This window comes from Podarcis vaucheri (assembly GCF_965113315.1).
Source record: "Podarcis vaucheri genome assembly, chromosome: 13".
NCBI classification, from domain to species: domain Eukaryota; kingdom Metazoa; phylum Chordata; class Lepidosauria; order Squamata; family Lacertidae; genus Podarcis; species Podarcis vaucheri.
The window spans coordinates 18167988-18186821 of NC_138751.1; the positions used below are offsets into that span (position 1 = coordinate 18167988).

The 18834-nt window shown below is 51.3% G+C and overlaps 1 protein-coding gene and 1 long non-coding RNA gene across 13 annotated transcripts in view; both read left to right on the forward strand.

Moving 5' to 3' along the window:
- The window catches only part of LOC309517007 (uncharacterized protein), a 62369-nt gene that overhangs the window by 40108 nt on the left and 3427 nt on the right, over nucleotides 1-18834 (forward strand). For 8 of the 12 annotated variants that reach the window (XM_082195995.1, XM_082195996.1, XM_082195988.1 and 5 more), the window contains 18 exons: nucleotides 125-248; nucleotides 1232-1403; nucleotides 2356-2568; nucleotides 3051-3195; nucleotides 3944-4150; nucleotides 4912-5016; nucleotides 6647-6799; nucleotides 7516-7764; nucleotides 8261-8473; nucleotides 9032-9244; nucleotides 9744-9905; nucleotides 10926-11054; nucleotides 12205-12293; nucleotides 13135-13258; nucleotides 13384-13592; nucleotides 15242-15350; nucleotides 15891-16063; nucleotides 17539-17562. In XM_082195995.1, coding sequence (XP_082052121.1) covers nucleotides 125-248; nucleotides 1232-1403; nucleotides 2356-2568; nucleotides 3051-3195; nucleotides 3944-4150; nucleotides 4912-5016; nucleotides 6647-6799; nucleotides 7516-7764; nucleotides 8261-8473; nucleotides 9032-9244; nucleotides 9744-9905; nucleotides 10926-11054; nucleotides 12205-12293; nucleotides 13135-13258; nucleotides 13384-13592; nucleotides 15242-15350; nucleotides 15891-16063; nucleotides 17539-17562 — 2813 coding nt within the window. The remainder of the gene's footprint in view (nucleotides 1-124; nucleotides 249-1231; nucleotides 1404-2355; nucleotides 2569-3050; nucleotides 3196-3943; nucleotides 4151-4911; nucleotides 5017-6646; nucleotides 6800-7515; nucleotides 7765-8260; nucleotides 8474-9031; nucleotides 9245-9743; nucleotides 9906-10925; nucleotides 11055-12204; nucleotides 12294-13134; nucleotides 13259-13383; nucleotides 13593-15241; nucleotides 15351-15890; nucleotides 16064-17538; nucleotides 17563-18834) is intronic. The other 4 variants (XM_082195992.1, XM_082195998.1, XM_082195990.1 and 1 more) reach the window with 1 other exon arrangement.
- LOC309517012 lies at nucleotides 5023-6640 on the forward strand. The gene is made up of 3 exons (XR_014213118.1): nucleotides 5023-5162; nucleotides 5504-5973; nucleotides 6454-6640. It is a non-coding gene; the product is annotated as an uncharacterized lncRNA (long non-coding RNA).

Consider the following 18834-nt stretch of genomic DNA (forward strand, 5'->3'; position numbering starts at 1 on the left):
GTAATGGAAAAGCTGGTTAAGTCAGGAGTCTAGGAGCCTGGACTCCTGGGTTTCCTGGAAGTGTTAGGCATGTTTGGGTCCTAACCCCACACACCCTGTGTCTTTTTACACCCGCTGCCTTCAGGAGAGGAAGCTGATGGAGGAGCGTCTCTCCGAGTTCACCTCCCATATGGCAGAGGAGGAAGAGAAGGTGAAGAGCCTCTCCAAACTGCGCAACAAATACGAAGCCGTCATCGCTGACATGGAAGGTGCGTCTGGGAACAGGGGAGTACACAGCGGTTGGGGGGTGGCCTAGATTTCTTCCCTGGGCACTTCAGACCCCAGGAATCGCATTCCTTTGGTGTGACAATTGAAACCTGGTATAAAACTGGCCTCTTTGGGGAAGTGCTTCTTTGGGGAGGTGTCTTCCCCTCCCCACTGACTGGCAGCCTCTTGGCTAAAGTCCGTGCACAGAGAATGAGCTGCGCAGGGTGTTGGTGGGGCCACAGCTTGGTAGGAGAGCACATCCTTCTTCTGCAGAGAGTCCCAGGTTCGCTCCTTGGCATCTCAAAAGGAAGACAACTGGGGAAAGGGATTCCTGCCTGAAGTCCTGGAGATCCTGTTGGTGCAGGCCAGAGTTTCCCAAACTTGGGTCTCCAGCTTTTTTTGGACTACAACTCCCATCATCCTTAGCTAGCAGGACCGGTGGTCAGGGATGATGGGAGTTGTAGTCCAAAAACAGCTGGAGACCCAAATTTGGAAAACCCTGGTGTAGACCAAGACCGGGCTTAGCCGATAACATAACAAGAGCCCTCCTGGATCAGGCCAATGGCCCATTTAGTCCAGCACCCTGTTCCCCCAGTGGCCAGGCAGGCGTCCTTACTGGAAGCTCCAAAGCAGATTCTGAACACTGCTGCCACGCTCTCCACTTGCGTTTCCCAGTAACTGGCACCCAGAGGCTATATTATACTGCCTCTGACAGCGGAGGTGGAACATTAGGGACCAATTCTGGGCTCTGGTTAGGGATGGGGAACATGTGGCCTTCCCAGGCAACGCTGGACTACAACTCCCAGCATCCCTGGCCATCGGCCGCGCAGGCTGTGGCTGATGGGAGCTGGAGTCCAGCTGCATTTGGAGGGCCGCACGTTCCCCACCAGCGACGAGCAGCCTGCTCCGTGTGCTTCTGCGATGGGGGCGTCCCGTTTCCTTGCTTGACCTTTTCCCCCATTCTCCCCTCCCTTCGCCCTTCTAGATCGGCTAAAGAAGGAAGAAAAGGGGCGCCAGGAGCTGGAGAAGCTGAAGCGCAAGCTGGACGGGGAGGCAGGGGACCTGCAGGAGCAGGTGGTGGAGCTGCAGCAGCAGCTGGAGGAGCTCCGGCAAGCGCTGGCAAGGAAGGAAGCTGAGCTACAGGCAGCGCTGGCCAGGTAAGTGTGCCGGGGCTGGAGGCTCCTGCCAGCTTGGCAGCTTGGAGGCTTATTCAACAGGGCACTGCCCAGCCAGCCTCACTCTCCCTTCTGCTGATAAGCTAGGCTGGCTGCAAGTAGCCTCAAGGTGGAACGCCTCCTTCCCATTCGTGGGGGTTCTTTTTTGAGGGTATCCAAGAATCAACAAGGGAAGCAGAAGTGTGCAAGAGGGACGTATTGGCTGAAGTGCCCTGCCCTGCAGCCCTAAACAGGTGGTTGCTATGGCTTCCTCATAGGGAATCCCTTAGAGCAGGGAATAGGCAGATATGGGGATCTGCTGGAAGGTCTCAGGGTGGTTTTGCAGCGGATCTCATCAAGGATGCCTGGCTCTTGGTCGTTCAACGAGTAGCAACGACTTTTCCTTCCCAATTAGGCTTCTGAAACAAAGGAAAGCATTGGTGGAAACTATGAACGGACTTTTTTGTGTGTGGAAGGACTTTGATCTCCACTCTGGTACTTGGGACACATTCCTGGGCAGCTGAGATGCACTCAGAGGGGCACTTGTCTTTTAATTCTAAGCATATGCCTGCCGCTTAAAAAACCCACTGTTTTGCGCTTTGCTCCAGCTAGTGGACCTCGAGGGCTCTAGGGTGAAACAAAGCAGATCCCCTGACTTAGAGCAACCTAACCAACCACAGTCATTAACCTATGACTCCCAAGCATGGCTTAGAAAGAAACTTCCTTAAATTTCTGAAGTATAGGTACAACCTTGGGTTAGATTCAGGGGAACACAATTGCTCCTCTGTGCCTCTTTGGCATCCTGCAAAGATCTCCCTCTCTTCCCCTTTTGGGTGCCTGCTGCCTGCCACTAGCTTTCCTCCGCCTCGCCCTCCTCCCCGCTGCCCCCCTTTCCCTCCGGCCCACCCTCAGCCTGGCCCTCTTGCCCCTCTGACCTTTCCCGCCCGCCTTGCAGGGTGGAGGAGGAGTCTGCGCAGAAGAACGCCGTGCTGAAGTCCCTTCGTGAGCTGCAGGCGCAGCTGGCCGAGCTGCAGGAGGACATGGAGTCCGAGAAGGCGGCCCGCGCCAAAGCCGAGAAGCAGCGGCGGGACCTGGGCGAAGAGCTGGAGGCCCTGAAGACAGAGCTGGAGGACACTTTGGACTCGACGGCCGCGCAGCAGGAGCTACGGTAAGGGCCTAGTGGCAGCTGGCAGACCTGGTGGATAAGTAAGCCGACAAGAGGCAGAAATGGCCATTGACTTGGACGGTTTTGAAGGAGAGGGTTGGGCAGACCCATGGAGGACAAGGCTATCCAGTGATTGCTAGCCATAAGGACTGGGTTCTGCTCCACAGCCAGAGGCAGTAATGTGCCTGAAGGCCAGTTCCTGGAAACCATAGAATCATAGAGTTGGAAGAGACCACAAGGGCCATCGAGTCCAACCCCCTGCCAAGCAGGAAACCACGGGAGGGGAGAGTGGGCTTTTGTGCTCAGGTCTTGCTTGTAGGATCTGGCCAGCCGCTGTGAGAAAAGGATGCTCGACTAGGTGAGCTTCTGACCTTGATCCAGCAAGGCTCTTAAATTCTCCCCTACTCCCTAGTAGTCTCTCCAGGACAAGCCTGCCTCACCCTGCTAGCCTCACCCTGATCCCCTCCTTTCCCTTCCCCTGGCAGGTCGAAGAGGGAGCAAGAAGTAACGGAGCTGAAGAAGACCATTGAGGACGAGGTCAAAGTGCACGAAGCCCAGGTGCTGGAGATGCGCCAGCGGCACACGTCTGCCCTGGAGGAGCTGTCGGAGCAGCTGGAGCAGTCGCGCCGGGTACGGGGCTGGGGGGGTGTTGCCAGGATGTTTCTGGGGGAATTACAGATAGGCGAGAGGGAGCTGGTAAGAGTGCAGATGTGGAGAACCTGTGGGGCCTTCTTGGACTGCAGCAGCTCCCATCATCCATTGGCCATGTCGGCTGGTGATGAAGTTGGAGCCGGACAAGATGTAGAGGCTGGAAGGCTCTGAGAGCCGGAGATTGGGAAGACCTAACACCAAGGGTGGCTTGGTTTTCGGAGGCAGGAATGGGTTAGGAGAGGCCAACGGCCCAGAAACAAGGGAGGGCCTGCCCCTAGTTATTTATCATTTATTTATATATTGCATTTATGCCCCACCTTTCCTCTAAGGAGTTATATACATGGTTCTCTTCCTCCCCATTTTATCTCCACAAAAAAACCCTGTGCGGAGGCTGTGACTGGCCCAAGGTTCACCCAAGGACCTTCCTGCCTGAGCAGGGATTTGCACCCTGCTCTCCCCGAGGCCCTACTCCAAACACTCCAACCGCCACACCACATTGGCTCTTGGAGAACACTCAAGCAGAGAGATTTTTTGAGAAGTCATTCGTCCCCCTGAAATAGGTGTGTTCAGTCCTGCAGCCCAGTTTTAAGCACATCCATTCGGTGAGCCCAGGAGGATTCAACTCGCCTTAGTAAGCCTGCTTAAGGATCATGGAGGGGAGAGAGAGTGAGCAGTGCCCCAGAGCCAGGCCCTCAGCGGGTTCTGATGTCTTTTCTCCCCACCCCAGTTCAAAGTTACCCTGGAGAAGACCAAGCAGGCCCTGGAAGGGGAGAACGTGGAGCTGCAGAAGGAGGTGAAGGTCCTGCAGGCAGCCAAGGTGGAGTCGGAGCAGCGGCGCAAGAAGCTGGAAAGCCAAGTCCAGGAGCTGCAGCTGCGGGCCACTGACGGTGAAAGAGTCAAAGCTGAGCTTATGGAGAGGCTGGGGAAGCTGCAGGTGTGTGTGTGTGTGTGTGTGTGTGGGTGGGTGTTCTCTGAAGACAACCATCCTTCAAATTGCCTTCTCCTTCCACCCACTCCCAGTCCTCATTTTCCAGATCTTTTTACCCATGTAGCCTCCCAGGCTTATTAAGGCTCTCGCGTCTCTATAGCTGTCCTCTGTACCTTGCAGGATTTGTGCCAAGTCAGCCCACAAATTCTATGTTTAGAATTAATTGCACAAGAAATTAAGTGTCCCTATAAGTGCCTGTGTAATTCTGCTGCAGATATTGAGATGTTTAGGGGGGAGGGAAGTTGAGTAGCTGCTGGGGGTGGGAGATGGCACCAAGATGGTAAGATGGCAAGTAAAAATGGAGGGGAAGAGTAGGTAACAGCAAGGGGGGGGGGCGAGGGAGGCTTCCCATCACCGAAACAGCCCTGGCAACCCAAAATTACACAATGCTATGCCCAGTCGCCAATCTGTTTCCTGAGCCCAAAACGGCTTTCATGGTTTATGAAGCCTTTCTGTGCATTCACAAGGACTGGAAATAGGCATTTTTAAAATAGCTGAACTTCTCAGAATTGTGCACCAAATACCAGAGTGGGTTACTTTCTTGTTTGGTGGATGCATAGAATACACAACCCGAGTCTTATTTTTAACTTTTGACTTGTGATAGATGGATGTTTTGATTTCCCTTGATGCATTTGGGCTTTTATCTTTGGTATGTGTTTGTGTCTGTCTCTCCCCGTCTGTCTGCTGCCTTCGTCTCCCGGAAACAGAACGAACTCGACGGAGTCTCTGGTACCCTTGGAAGTGCAGAGTCCAGGGCGATAAAGCTTGCCAAAGATCTGGCCAGTGTAGAATCCCACCTGCAAGATTCCCAGGTACATGGCAAAACCTGGGAATGCGAGACAGAGAGAGGCTGGACCCTGGATGATAGAGGGTGGTGGTTTGTGCTGGAAGGTGGGGGCAATACTCACGAGGGCAACAACAGTGAATCCCTTGCGGTTTAGGGACAAGGGGAAAGAATGTGTAAAGCAGGGGTGTCAAACTCAAATTAATCGGGGGCCGCATCAGCAGTTTGGTCACCCTCAAAGGGTCGGTTGTATCTGTAGGACTATGTGTGAATGCATGTAAAGTGGAGGTTTCCTGTGTAGAACGGCCGGCGCCGTTAGAGGGCAGGCGTTCTCTGGCTTGTAGGCTGCCACGCATGCGCTGAAGAGGCGGCTTTCTTGTGCCAAAAAAAAAAAAAAAAAAGCGAGAATAAAAGGTCAAGGCTGGCGGCTGCCAGTGGCTACATGGGCCACATGACAAGGTCTGGCGGGCCGGATTCGGCCCGCGGGCCTTGTGTTTGACACCCGTGGTGTAAAGGGTAAGAAGCGCAGTTTCAGCTTGTAAAATGTTGCTTTATGTCCCAAGCATAGCTGTGAGTTCACAAAGCAATATTGGACAAGTAGGTCACTGTTTCATTTGGCCTCTGTTTTTCTGTTTCTGTAAAAGGGAATGAATGTGTCCTGTCTCATGGGGTGCAGCAAGATGAAAATTTGTAAAGTACCTGCATATTCCACATGCGAAAAGAAAATGTATTCTCCCTGCTTACAAATACATTTTATCATTAAATATTAGTGGGCTGTGACAAAAATAGGCTGTGAACAGCTAGGAACCCAACGTATCTACTTGTAAAACAACCTCAAAAAGAAGATCTGCCCGGAACTCTCTTAATGTTAGGAGGGGCAGGCACTAATGAGCATTGCTAGATAGCATGTAATGTCATTTGGGGGCCACGAATAAGAAGGCTATGCTCCATACTTCCAGGCTTCTGCCACCTGCCATAGAGGCAGGTCTTAGAATCATAGAATCATAGAGTTGGAATAGACCACAAGGGCCATCGAGTCCAACCCCCTGCCAAGCAGGAAACACCATCAGAGCACTCCTGACAGATGGTTGTCAAGCCTCTGCTTAAAGACCTCCAAAGAAGGAGACTCCACCACACTCCTTGGCAGCAAATTCCACTGTCGAACAGCTCTTACTGTCAGGAAGTTCTTCCTAATGTTTAGGTGGAATCTTCTTTCTTGTAGTTTGGATCCATTGCTCCGTGTCCGCTTCTCTGGAGCAGCAGAAAACAACCTTTCTCCCTCCTCTATATGACATCCTTTTATATATTTGAACATGGCTATCATATCACCCCTTAACCTCCTCTTCTCCAGGCTAAACATGCCCAGCTCCCTTAGCATCGTTTTCAGGCCTTTGACCATTTTGGTTGCCCTCCTCTGGACACTTTCCAGTTTGCCAGTGTCCTTCTTGAACTGTGGTGCCCACAGGTCTTGTATTGCGTTAGGGCTTAATTGCACCTAGTCGCTCTCTTAAGTTCCCCAAGAGAGCTCTAGTAGGTGCAGAGAGAACAGTGGGCTGAGAGCTGGGGCACCTGATTTCCTGAGAGGGGAAGAAGAGGAGTAGATCTGGACAGGTTTGGTCTCTTAGCACATGTCCTTTTACCCCACCTCTCAATTGCAGGAACTGCTCCAGGAAGAGACGCGGCAGAAATTGAATCTGAGTTCTCGAGTCCGGCAGCTGGAAGAGGAAAAAGCAGGTCTGCTGGAGCAGCTAGAGGAGGAGGAGGCTGCCAAGGGGAACTTCACCCGCCAGATCCAGAGCTTACAGCAGCAGGTGGGAAACAGAAGTGGTTGATAGGCAGGCCTTCACCACCATACACACAGTGTGAGCCAAAAGGAAAAATCAGGTGTCATTGGCTCTCGTGGGCCCACCAGAGAAGGCACGTCGGACAAGCTTTTATCTGAAGTCAATGGCTTTCTCTAAGGGGAAATGGAAAGATCAAGGCTTCCTTGCTCCCTTTCTCCCCTGTGGATTGAACTGGGGAAATGTATATCCTGGCCCAGTTCTGCCAGATCACTTTCTTTGGACCTGCACACAAAAGGGAAGAGGGACTTGGTTTCTCTGCCACCTCTTTCCTGGCACCAGGGCTTGGAAAAGTTCCCCTGCAAACGTAACTAGTTGGTGTTCCAGCCGAGGTGTGAAGTGGAAAGCGAGTTGCTGCTTTGCTCTCCGTGGGGAGAGGCAGCTCAGCTTGCCTTCCCCTTTCAGCCAGAGATTTGCTGGGAAATACGTTAAGAAATTATAACGGAACATGATATCTGGGTAAACACATGCTAGTAGGGTTCCTTTTTAAAAGAAAGAAAGAAGCGTCATTTTGCATCATCAGCATTTGAAGAAAGGAAGAGAGAGGGCTGATAAGGTCTGGGTGGAACTGGGGCTTTTGCTGCAGAAGCCTCTCATAAACTTGACTTCCAAAGTTCCCAACACCCCTTTGGTTAGCCTGGCGCTGTGCGGACAGTGTGTGACTTCCCCTGTGGCCATTCCGCCAGGTGATGGAGACCAAGAAGAAGCTGGAGGACGATGCTGGGGTAGCCGAAGCAATAGAGGAGGCTCGGCGCCGGGCAGCCAAGGACCTGGAGGCTCTCTCCTTGCGCTACGAGGAGCGGGTCCAGGCCTGCGACAAGCTGGAGAAAGGACGGACCCGGCTGCAGCAGGAGCTGGATGATGTCACTGTCGCCCTGGACCAGCAGCGCCAGGTGGTCTCCGCCCTCGAGAAGAAGCAGAAGAAATTCGACCAGGTGAGGCCTATGTTTCCCCCATCAGGTCTTTCTGCCAATTAGTTGTTCTGCCCCTGACCCAAACTGCAGTTTCCCCCTCAGTCACTTCAGTTGACTATGTACTGCTTCCCGCCCCCCCCCCCGAGAAAAAGATGTCACCTTCCCTGTACACAAACACCCCCCGCTCTAATTCAATTCCTAAAGGGCTAAAGATGAAAAGCGTTGTCTCAAAAGCTACGCCCACTACAAGCCTTTCTTTGGCCCAGAAAAACCGTTTTTCACCTGTGATTTGGAGCTATTCCCCTCACAATGGGATCTCTTTATTCCTGTCATTTTGGATACTATTTCCCCCCACCTTCCCGTCTTTATCTTAAAGGTAACCTGCATTCCTGCATCTCTCTCTCTCTCTCTGCTGCGTCTGGCATCCCCAAAAACCCTGTTGAACCCAATTCTCTGCTGCCCAGTCAAGGACAGCTTGGTCACTGTTTACACTGAGGCCTTTTTGTATCATTGACAGATGCTGGCTGAGGAAAAGCTGATCTCTGCCCGCTGCGCTGAGGAAAGGGACCGAGCGGAAGCAGACTCCCGGGAGAAGGAGACCAAGGTGCTCTCGCTGAGCCGTGCCCTGGAGGAGGCTCTGGAGACACGGGAGGAGCTGGAGAGGCAGAACAAGCAGCTGCGGGCAGAAATGGATGACCTGGTCAGCTCCAAGGACGACGTCGGCAAGAACGTAAGGGAGCCCGGACACCTGGGTCCACTGGAAGGGAAGAGGTGGTGACAGTAGGGCAGAAATGTGCCGAGAGGTCTGGCTCTCATTATCTGAAGAAGGAGGCCGGAAGTAAAAGTTTTTTTCAGGCTGCCACTTCCTTTAAAACAAATTCTTCCCTCCCCACCCCTCCCTTGCAACAGCAAGACCCACAATTTGTTTATTTTTTTAAAAAATGGAACCTTCAGATTTCTAAGACTCCAGCACAGTCACGAGTTTGGGAAACTCCGCGGCATATGGGATGTCATGCAAACTTAGGAATACCTTGGCAGGAAGCCAGCCTTTCCACTACAATCCCCTCGGTGTGATCACGACACTCCACCCCTTACATCAGGGGTGTGGGACATGTGGCCCTCCGCATCTTGGAGGACTCAAACTCTCTTCAGCCCCAGCAAGCATGGTCGATAACCAGGGTTGTTGGAAACTGTAGCCCAGTAATGTTTGTAGGGCCACCACCGGCCTCCTCGCTCCTCCTGCTTTTCTCCCCTAACACCCCACCCCACCCCCGCTTCTTCCCACAAGGTGCACGAGTTGGAGCGTTCGAAGCGGGCCCTGGAGCAACAGGTGCAGGAGATGCGAGCCCACCTGGAGGAGCTGGAGGACGAGCTTCAGGCCACGGAGGACGGGAAGCTCCGCCTGGAGGTCAACATGCAGGCCCTGAAGGCCCAACACGAGAGGGAGCTGCAGACCCGCGACGATGCCAACGACGACAAGAAGAAGCTGCTTGGGAAACAGGTGGGGAGGGAGGCTGGGGAGGCTCAGTCCCCGTCAGCCTTTGCCCAAGCGTGTGCGTGCGTGTGCCTAGAACATAAAGTGTCAAGAATAGTGGTGAAAGGGCCCATATTTGCATAAGAGGACCAGTGTGGTGCCCCAGTTAGAGGGTGGCAGACCTGGACGGATGGGTGCAAGTCGTAACCCGAATGATCTCTCACAAGGCGGTCGTGAGGCTTCATGGGAGGTGGGTGGGCAAGGTTGGATTAACCATGAAGCAAAAGAAGCATGGGCTTGGGGAAAAGAAGCATGGGCTTGGGGGGGGGGCACCACAGAATTTTTTCCGTTGCCAGATTTTTAACATTCAAGGTCACAAATCTCTCAGCTGAGCGTTCATTTTATCAATTGAAGTATGTTAAAAATCCCAACAGAACAGCGACGCAACAACACGGATGCCTTATCTGTGCTAAGCAGAGAGGCAGATGTTTCTTCTCTTGACGTTTTCTTGCTGCTGCATCCCCAGGTGCGGGAGTTGGAGGCTGAACTGGACGCAGAGAGGAAGCAACGGGCCCAAGCGCTTGCAGCCCGGAAGAAGCTGGAGCTTGATCTTCAGGAGGCGCTGGCACAGCTGGATGCGGCCAACAAGGGACGGGACGAAGCAGGGAAGCAGCTGCGAAAATTGCAGGTGTGTGGGGGGGGGGAGAGAGAGAAGGGTGGAAGGGTTGTAGGGAGACACTGTGTCATTTTTATTTTGTAAAAAAATATCCTTACTATATTTTGAAAACTTAAGACGAGCGACAAAAGCAGCTAACAAATGTTTCTCCGCAACCAATGCAGCCAAAACAATGCACATATATAAGAAGGTACATGAAAACTGGTCTGATAAATCTCTCCATGGATAGCTATTACAAAAATGCAACACCACTATGGCGTTGTCTCCCGTATTAGGGGTTTTTGATTATTCCAATCAATATTTCTATCGTAAGGGAGATGTAAAACTTTTAAAATAGTAGCTGCTTGTTTAGAGATAGCTGGATGTTGGCGTTTCGCAATAAGCGTATCTCTTGATTCTTGATACACTTGATTTTGGTCAGTCACTCTTGAAGAAGAACTGAAATGCCAAGTCTGAGTGGCCAGGGGTAAAACAAACGCATTATCTTTTTATGTCACTTTTATATATGCGGCGTGAGGGCCATATGAGATACTCCCTGATTGTATTATTTAGACAGTGCCCTCGATGTGCAATCTACACGAACGTACAAAGACAGGATCCTGCTCCTAGGATCTCTTAGTCTAAAAATTCAGCACACAGGAGATGACTGAGAAAGCAGTGGAGGGTGGGATAAAGGGGGGGAAGGCTGTGTGACTTATTTCAACAACCCCTCCTTCGGTTTGCCCTACAGGTAGGGTAAGGGTAGCCAACATGGGAGTCCTCTGGATGTTGTTGGACTTGCAACTCCCATCAACCCCGGCCAGCATGGCCAGTGGGCCAGGGCATTGTGGGCATTGTAGTCCAGCTACAACAAGAAGGGTCATAGCTTCCCCTACAGTAGGGTATGGGGACTAGGGCATTGCCATACAGTCACTTGCCTGGGAGGGCGGGTGTAGGTGTGTGTGTGTGTAATTCCTCAGCCACCCTTATGTTCTTGGCATAAGGAGTCAAGCTTGTGCTGTTTTTTAAGCATCTTTCCCCTCCCAATTCCAGGCCCAGATGAAGGAGCTCTGGCGGGAAGTTGAGGAGGCCCGTGCAGCCCGCGAAGAGATCTTCATTCAGTCCCGCGAGAGCGAGAAGAAGCTGAAGAATCTGGAGGCAGAGTTGCTGCAGCTGCAGGAGGTGAGGGGTGAAGCTCCATGGAGCCTCCTGGAGAGGCAGCGGTGGTTGGTGGCGGGCAGATCAATTGCAGACACCCTTCCATTTTGCTGCCAGCTTGAGCCCATCTTGAGCCAGCGGAGTGGAGTCCCCAAGGCAGTTGGATCGTGCCTTGCAATCCTCCTTCTGGCAACTCCACAGCCAACCTGGTGCCAACCATACTGCTTTCCTTTCCTTTGGACCACATCAGTGGGGCCGGGGTGGGGCTTGTCGACCTCCATATACAATGCCTAGGCTTGCCGCCCTGCAAATGCGGCAAAAACAATGTGGGAGGCAGCAGTTAGGAGTTGGAAACTCAACATGATGGGCATAAGGAGAGATCATCGTGTCTCACTGGTCAGCTACTGCCCGCTTTAAGCCAGATCAACTCCGGTAAATAAACTGCTGACCCACCACTGTCCGCCTGCTTCAGTGGGGTTTGGACAAGCACTTGGCAAGCAGGCCAAACTTCTTTCCAGGCTGATAGGTCTCTACAACCACAGGTGTAGTTTGACTTCAGCCAACAGGTTGACCCCCCCCAAGGCGCACTCCTCCATTGTTCCCAAGACAGATGGATGCTAACCAAACCAATGTAGTAGACAGGGGGTTGAAAGTAGGACACCTGAGACCTGGATTCAAATCCTCCCCAGCCATGAAGCTCACTGAATGACATTGGGCAAGTCATCTCTTTATAGTGGGGTCGCAAGGGCTCTTAAATTGATAAAAGTGCCAGGAGTGTCGGCACAGAATGGCTGCCATTCCTCTGCACCAGTGAGAATGTGTGTGTGTGTGTCTATATCAATCTATTTTCAAAACACACACACACACACACACACACACATAGCTTGAGCCTATTCCAGGAGAATGGGTATAATAATAATAATAATAATAATAATAATGGGCTTCCCCAGCCACTCTGGGCGGCTTCCAACAAAATATTAAAATACAACAGTGCGTCAAACATTAAGAGCTTCCCTAAACAGGGCTGCCTTCAGATGTCTTCTAAAAGTATGAAATGCTGCTGCTGTTTTTTAATCAGTGGGTAATGGGAAGGATACCCTCTTTCCTGTTTTGACCTGTTCCTCCCTATCCCCATCCAGCCTGCCTTCTGCTGACCTTTTCCCATCACTTGCAGGAACTGGCAGCGTCAGAGCGAGCCAAGAGGCAGGCGCAACAGGAGCGGGACGACCTGGCGGATGAGCTGGCCAATGGGAACAGCGGCAAGTGAGTGGGGAAGCCCATTTCCCATGCTCCTTTGATTCCACTGAGCATGCACAACGGACGACGGTGTTTTGTGTGAATGGGAGCAGTATGGAGGTTTTTTGCCCAAGGGACTGCTTAGTTAAGGCACTTAATCTGCTCAGCAAGCAGCCAGTATGAACGCAAAATGGTTAGCTTTCAAACATTGCTGTAGGGGGTAATTAATCTGGATCAGGGTTGCCTCTTCTAGGCTTGCCTTTTAATCTGGAGTTGGCATCGTTTGTTCACTCGCTTTGTACAGAGAATCCAGATGACATTTTTTTTTGGGGGGGGTGTTCTGTGTTGTATTCATGTCCTTTATTTTCAGACGTGACCTGCTGTGGGTTTTTTAAATGTTAAAACGCAGTGGTAGCGCCATGTCCAGTGTGGATAAGCAAAATATTACTGAGGTTTTCCAGGGCTAGTGTGCCAAAGCTGCCTTTCAAGAAGGGACCTCAATAAGCAAGTTCCCCTTTTTTTCAGTTTTCAAGTAAAACAGCACTGTTTTTTATAAAATGGAAGCAGGGAGCAAGGAACGGACATTAGTTATTGAAGACTTCCCCCCTGCCCAGAGGAAGGAACTGACTAAGAATCAATTAAGGGGTTGTTCATCAGGTAACGCGCTACCGCCATATTGAACAGGAAGTGATTAGAGGCTGAAGCCCATTTTGATTTTGCTTCCACCCGATTGCAGAAAAGCAGTGTCTGTGGCGCTAAAAGCTCTAGCCTAAATGGTGGGATGTTCCTTGGGTGGGCTTCCTCCAGAGATTTTTCTCTGATCAGCTGCTGTGTCACGGCCCTCACCCCCAAAATTACGCCCCCTCAGGTCTGCTCTCATGGATGAAAAGCGCCACCTCGAGGCCAGGATCGGTCAGCTGGAGGAAGAGCTGGATGAGGAGCAGAGTAACATGGAGCTCATGAACGACCGATACCGCAAGCTCAGCATGCAGGTGAGTTCCCCCATCCCTTTTTTGGAGCAGGCCCTCTTATGGCATGCGCTCCCTGGCCCTGTAGCTCTGAAACCGCCTCCTGACACACACATACACACACCCCATCTCCCGTGTCCTCTCTGCAGGTGGAAACGCTCACCACAGAGCTGGCAGCGGAGCGCAGCTTCTCGCAGAAGGCCGAGAACGCCCGACAGCAGCTGGAGCGCCAGAACAAAGACCTGAGGGCCAAGCTGGGAGAGATGGACTCCTCTGTCAAGTCCAAGTACAAGATGGCCATCGCAACCCTGGAGTCCAAGGTGGCCCAGTTGGAGGAGCAGTTGGAGCAGGAGTCCAGGTAGAGCCCTGGGATCCAAGGGGGCAAATACACCCGCACAAACACCCCCACACCCAGTGCTTTGAGCTGGTGTGGTACTGAGTGGTTAGAGCACTGGACATAGTGCAAAATGAGACAAGGAGACTGTATGCTCCCCGCCCCTTATGACAAACAGCTTTAGACTGGACATATTTATTGTTCATTTATTTATTACATTTATATACCACCTTTATATACTCTCCAGGGACGCGGGTGGCGCTGTGGGTTAAACCACAGAACCTAGGGCTTGCTGATCAGAAGGTCAGCGGTTCGAATCCCTGTGACGGGGTGAGCTCCCGTTGCTCGGTCCCTGTTCCTGCCAACCTAGCAGTTTGAAAGCACGTCAAAGTGCAAGTAGATAAATAGGGACTACTCCGGCGGGAAGGTGAACGGCGTTTCCGTGCGCTGCTCTGGTTCACCAGAAGCGGCTTAGTCATGCTGGCCACATGACCCAGAAGCTGTACGCCGGCTCCCTCGGCCAGTAAAGCGAGATGAGCGCCGCAACCCCAGAGTCGGCCACAACTGGACCTAATGGTCAGGGGTCCCTTTCCCTTTTTATATACTCTCCAGGTGGTGTACATGGTTCTTCCCTCCTCATTTCATCCCCACAACCACCCGGGGGGGGGGTTAGCCTAAGAGTTAGCGGGCTTCATGGGGGATTCGAACCCTGGTCTCCCAGGTCCTAGTCCGGTACTCTTTTAACTGTTACACCAGACTGACACTAAATAGATTTAGGCTGGATAAACAGCACAAAAGGGGGTGTTTTAAACTCCCCCTTTGTTCAGCACCACTCTCCTGCGGTTCCACTGAATGACAAACAAGACAAAAAAACGAGTGGGAGATCTCCTGGTGTCTCTTCTAACGTGGCCTGCATTGATGTGTCCCGGGTTCAAATCTCTGCCCCACTGCAAAGCTTGCCAACTCAGCTAATGCGACTCGGCTTAATCTCCCTCAAGGGTTGCTGTAAGGATAGGGTTGGGGGAACACCATATATAACACCACCTTGACCTCTTTGGAAGAAGGATGGAATAAAAGTGTAGTGTTAATACACACACAAAATGTATCATGTATATATACTGCTCTAACATGGGCTTCCAGTATTCTCCCACCTAGTTTACTGATTAAATTTCACCTTGCTTATTTCTAGGGATGGGGCAACATCAAAGGTTCCCAGGCCATTAATTAGGGCTCTCCTCCACATTTTCCACTTTTTAAAAAATTAATTTTTCTGATTTGCACAAACTGCCTATCTTTCTCTGTCTTGCTAGCTATGTTGCAGGGAGAGCTATGGGGAAAACTCTTATACTGAAGACTAGGACCATGAGTGAATTTGCAGTGGGAATGGACAAATAAACATTAAGTATTAATTTCTTCAAAGTAGAGGTGGCCACTTTAAGCATGTTTATCAAAAAGTATGAGCAGACGTTGACATGTAGAACAGCCCTAAGGAACGTGTCATCATATCTAATCTCCTGAGGAATGGATACAGTTGGAAAAATAGCCTAACCTAGATAAAGGCACCCCAGCTTCCCCCTAAGCAATGCTGGGTCCAGGAACATCCCCAGACTAAAAAATAACTCTTTCCCACCCACACCCACCCTGATTCCTCCCTATATTTTCTGTTTTTTTAGGGAGAGGATTCTATCAGGGAAACTTGTGAGGAGGGCAGAAAAGAAACTCAAGGAGGTGATTCTGCAAGTGGATGAAGAGAGGAGGAACGCAGATCAGTACAAAGATCAGGTATGGCCAAGACCCACCCCTCATTTTGAGCCCTGGGACATATTTTCAGTGCTTGGGACTCATCTATCAGAAATGTTGAAGAAATAGTCAACAAAACCTCTGAGCATGTGCAAAACACCTGCCCTCACCATTTATAAGTTTTCCAGGGCAAGGCTTGCAACTTCAGGGCACGCTTGAACCCTGCCATCTTTTTCCTTGATGCTAGATTTTCAGGCTGTTCTGCATGGACCTATTTTTCAGATGCATACTGTTTTATTTATCTTTTTAGTCTTTGTTTTTCTTTGTTTTTCCCTAAAAATAAACAAATATTTAGAAATTAAGCAGCCACACAGTATTTAAAACACCCCACCCCCACCCCCGTTCTGCATCTTGACCTCAGTGACTTTGTTTCCTTAAGTCATAAAAACAGGCAGGTGCGCTGGTGGCTCAGTAGCCATATTGAACTTAACGCATGTCAAGCTGCCTGGAAGATTTGCATGCCTTGAGGATCCAGTCTTCTGCTCACCTTAGACCTCGCTCTCCCTCTCTGTTTTCTGGTAGGTTGAAAAGAGCCACCTGCGGCTAAAACAACTCAAGCGGCAGCTCGAAGAAGCGGAAGAGGAGGCCTCGCGGGCCAACGCCAGCCGCCGCCGCATGCAGCGTGAACTCGAGGACGTCACTGAGTCAGCCGAGTCCATGAATCGCGAGGTGACCAGCCTGCGGAATCGTCTCAGGTGAGCAGGGTTATTATGGATGAGCGGGGGCTTGGCCTGGGTGGGATCCGGGTGCAGGACGCTTCTTCAAGATTCAGACCCTCCGCCATATGCCTTGTGACTAGTTCCTAGCCTTAGGAACGGAGGAGGCCTTAGATCAATGGCCCATCTTGCTCATCATTGCCTTCACTGTTGGCTGTGCCTCTCCAGGTTTTCAAGCCATCAGGGGATGCCCGCAATTGAATTTGAGACGTTCTGCCTGCAAGGCAGATGCTCTGATCCCAATATAGGGCCCTTGACACATCTAGTTGAGAGTAGATTGCCCCTGCCTTGTATGTCCCCCCTATCTTCCTGTCCCCACATGCCCTTAGATGCTCCCCTTTTTGTCTCTTTTTCTTTTGCTGTTCTCATATCTCCATAATCCCTAGACCTGGATTAAACATGATGATCAATATGCTGCAGAATATAGCTTCAGATAGGGTTGCCACATTTCAGAAAGTGAAATTTGCCCAGAAAGCTAACTACCGACACAGGCTACCATATGTCCGGATTTCCCCAGACATTTCCGTAATTTCCGCCCGAATGCTGTTTGCAAGGGCTGAATACCGGCTATGCCCGGGAAATTCTGGACGTATGGCAGCCCTGGCTTCCGGTAAATGTTTATCACAGTCATGACCACAGAGAGACAAAATGGCTAGAGTGGCACTCACACAGCCTGGGGAAATGAGAAGCTGCTGTTGGCCACGGTTGTCTCTGTGGGGTTGCCCAGTGCATCGTTCCATCCCTTGGCATCTCAGCATAGGTTGCCTTGGAAATGAGAAGAGAAAGCTGATGCAGAAAGTCTCCCCTACACGCCCACACAAAACGGATCCACACTGGATAACTAGAACCTTTAGAATATGCCTGCACTAGAAAAACATGCAGTTATTTTAAACGGTTCTGGCCCAACTCGCTCCACGCTGCAGGCAGGCTCCTGCTGCTGCTCCCTGGCACAAGAGGTGGGGAACTGGAGCCAGACAGTGGCCTGGATCTTTGATTTCCTGTAGGCCAGATTTTATACTTGTTTTCAATAATGTTAAATCAATTGGTTGAAATCCTTTTTCTGCTTTGCAGAGATAGCCCAGGTTTTAGTACCACCTCTCTTCCACGGGGGCGGGTGGGCGGGGCTGGGGACTCAGAACCCTATTTCAAGGCAGCGGTAGATAGAGAACCTGGAAGCTACAGTTTTGAAGCCTTCGCTCCCTAATATCTCTGAGCATTTTCAGCCCCCTTGTAACAGTTCTGTTTCCAAGCACAAATCCCAATTAGCCCCTGGTTCTTCAGCCCGGGAACCTAGGGAACCCAACTTGCTTCCCTATCCTGTTTATACTTTTTCCTGACTTTCCCCGTCTCTTTCCATGTGGAGTTCTTTCCAGATCATCCGTTCATGCTTGCACCTCTCTCTCTCTCTCTTTCTTTGTCTCTGTTTACATCCCATCTTTTTCTCGGCCCAACAGCAAGTTAGAACGCCGTCAGCGGAAGTACGTTCTCACTCCCGTTGTTCTGCATGTGTGTGCTGTGCAGTTTCGGAGTGTGTGTGTGTGTGTGTGTGCCCACGCACGTGCAGTTGCCGCACAGCAGCTCCTGGCTTCCCCCCTCCTGGTTAAGGGCCGGAACAGATTTGTCATGGGAGATCCGCATTCTGATTTCCTCCCTTCCGCTGTGCACACACCACGTGACTCCCCCCCTCCGAAGAATCCTGGGAACTGTAGGGTTTTTGGGGTTTTTTTTTAAAGGACTGCTGGGAATTGTAGCTCATCTGAGAGCAAACTAGAGTTCCCAGGATTCGTTGTGGGGGAGCAATGTGCTTTAAATGTGCAGTGTGCGTCCTACTCTTGACATTCTGACCACTACACTGTGATTTTTGTGTGTGATGTGGCCGTAATTGCCTTTTTGCCCATCCCTCCAGCAATACTTAATAGCATGTTGTGAGCAGGAAGCGGGGGGGGGGGGGGAGCTGTAAAACAGGGGAGAGCTGAGCACCAGCTCTTTCATTGTTTGGAGATCTGACCCTGGATTTCGCCCTGCCATGCCTGTTTCTGCCCTGATGGCTGCTATAGAGAGGAGAGCAGGAGTGCTTGCTGACATCCCTGGCAACTTTTGACTCTCAGTTAAGGGAGTGCTTCTAGCTGGAGGGGGTGTGGGCAGGGGAGTGCTTCTACTGTGAAGGCGCTTGCTATTGACGTGAGCTTCCAGCTGCCCCCGTCCCAGGAAGAGGGGACAGGAAAAAGCCCCCAGTAAGGCTTCTCTCTTCTCTGTAGGCAAGGTGTGCTTGTTGTAACCTTGGTAGGCTCACTTTTTCTATCCAAAGAACTTCCAGCTACCCAGAGTGATGTAGGTGAGCGAGAGAGCGCGAGCAGACCCTGCGGGCACTTTCTCCCCAAGCAATAGCTGCTCCTCTCTTGGCAATTGTACCATCATCCACATGATTTCCAAATCGAAAGAGGCAAAACGAAAGGGGAGGGGGAGAATCCAGAATTAGACTGTCCATTTAGAAATGCCACAGATGGTTTGCAGAAGGCGGGAACTTAGGGTTGCCCTTGCAGTGATGTCCTGGGCGGCATTTAGCAGGTGAGGCTGATGCCAGTAGATTATTCAGAAAGCCTCTTGGCAGAATGCAAGCACAGTTGCGCTTGCCCAAAAGGGAAGTACCACCATTTCTTAGCAAGGATGCTCTGGGGATGCGGGCAGTGGTGAAACGGATGCCCTGTCCCTTGCATCTCTGTGGTGCAAGCTCAGCATGGACCGTTCTG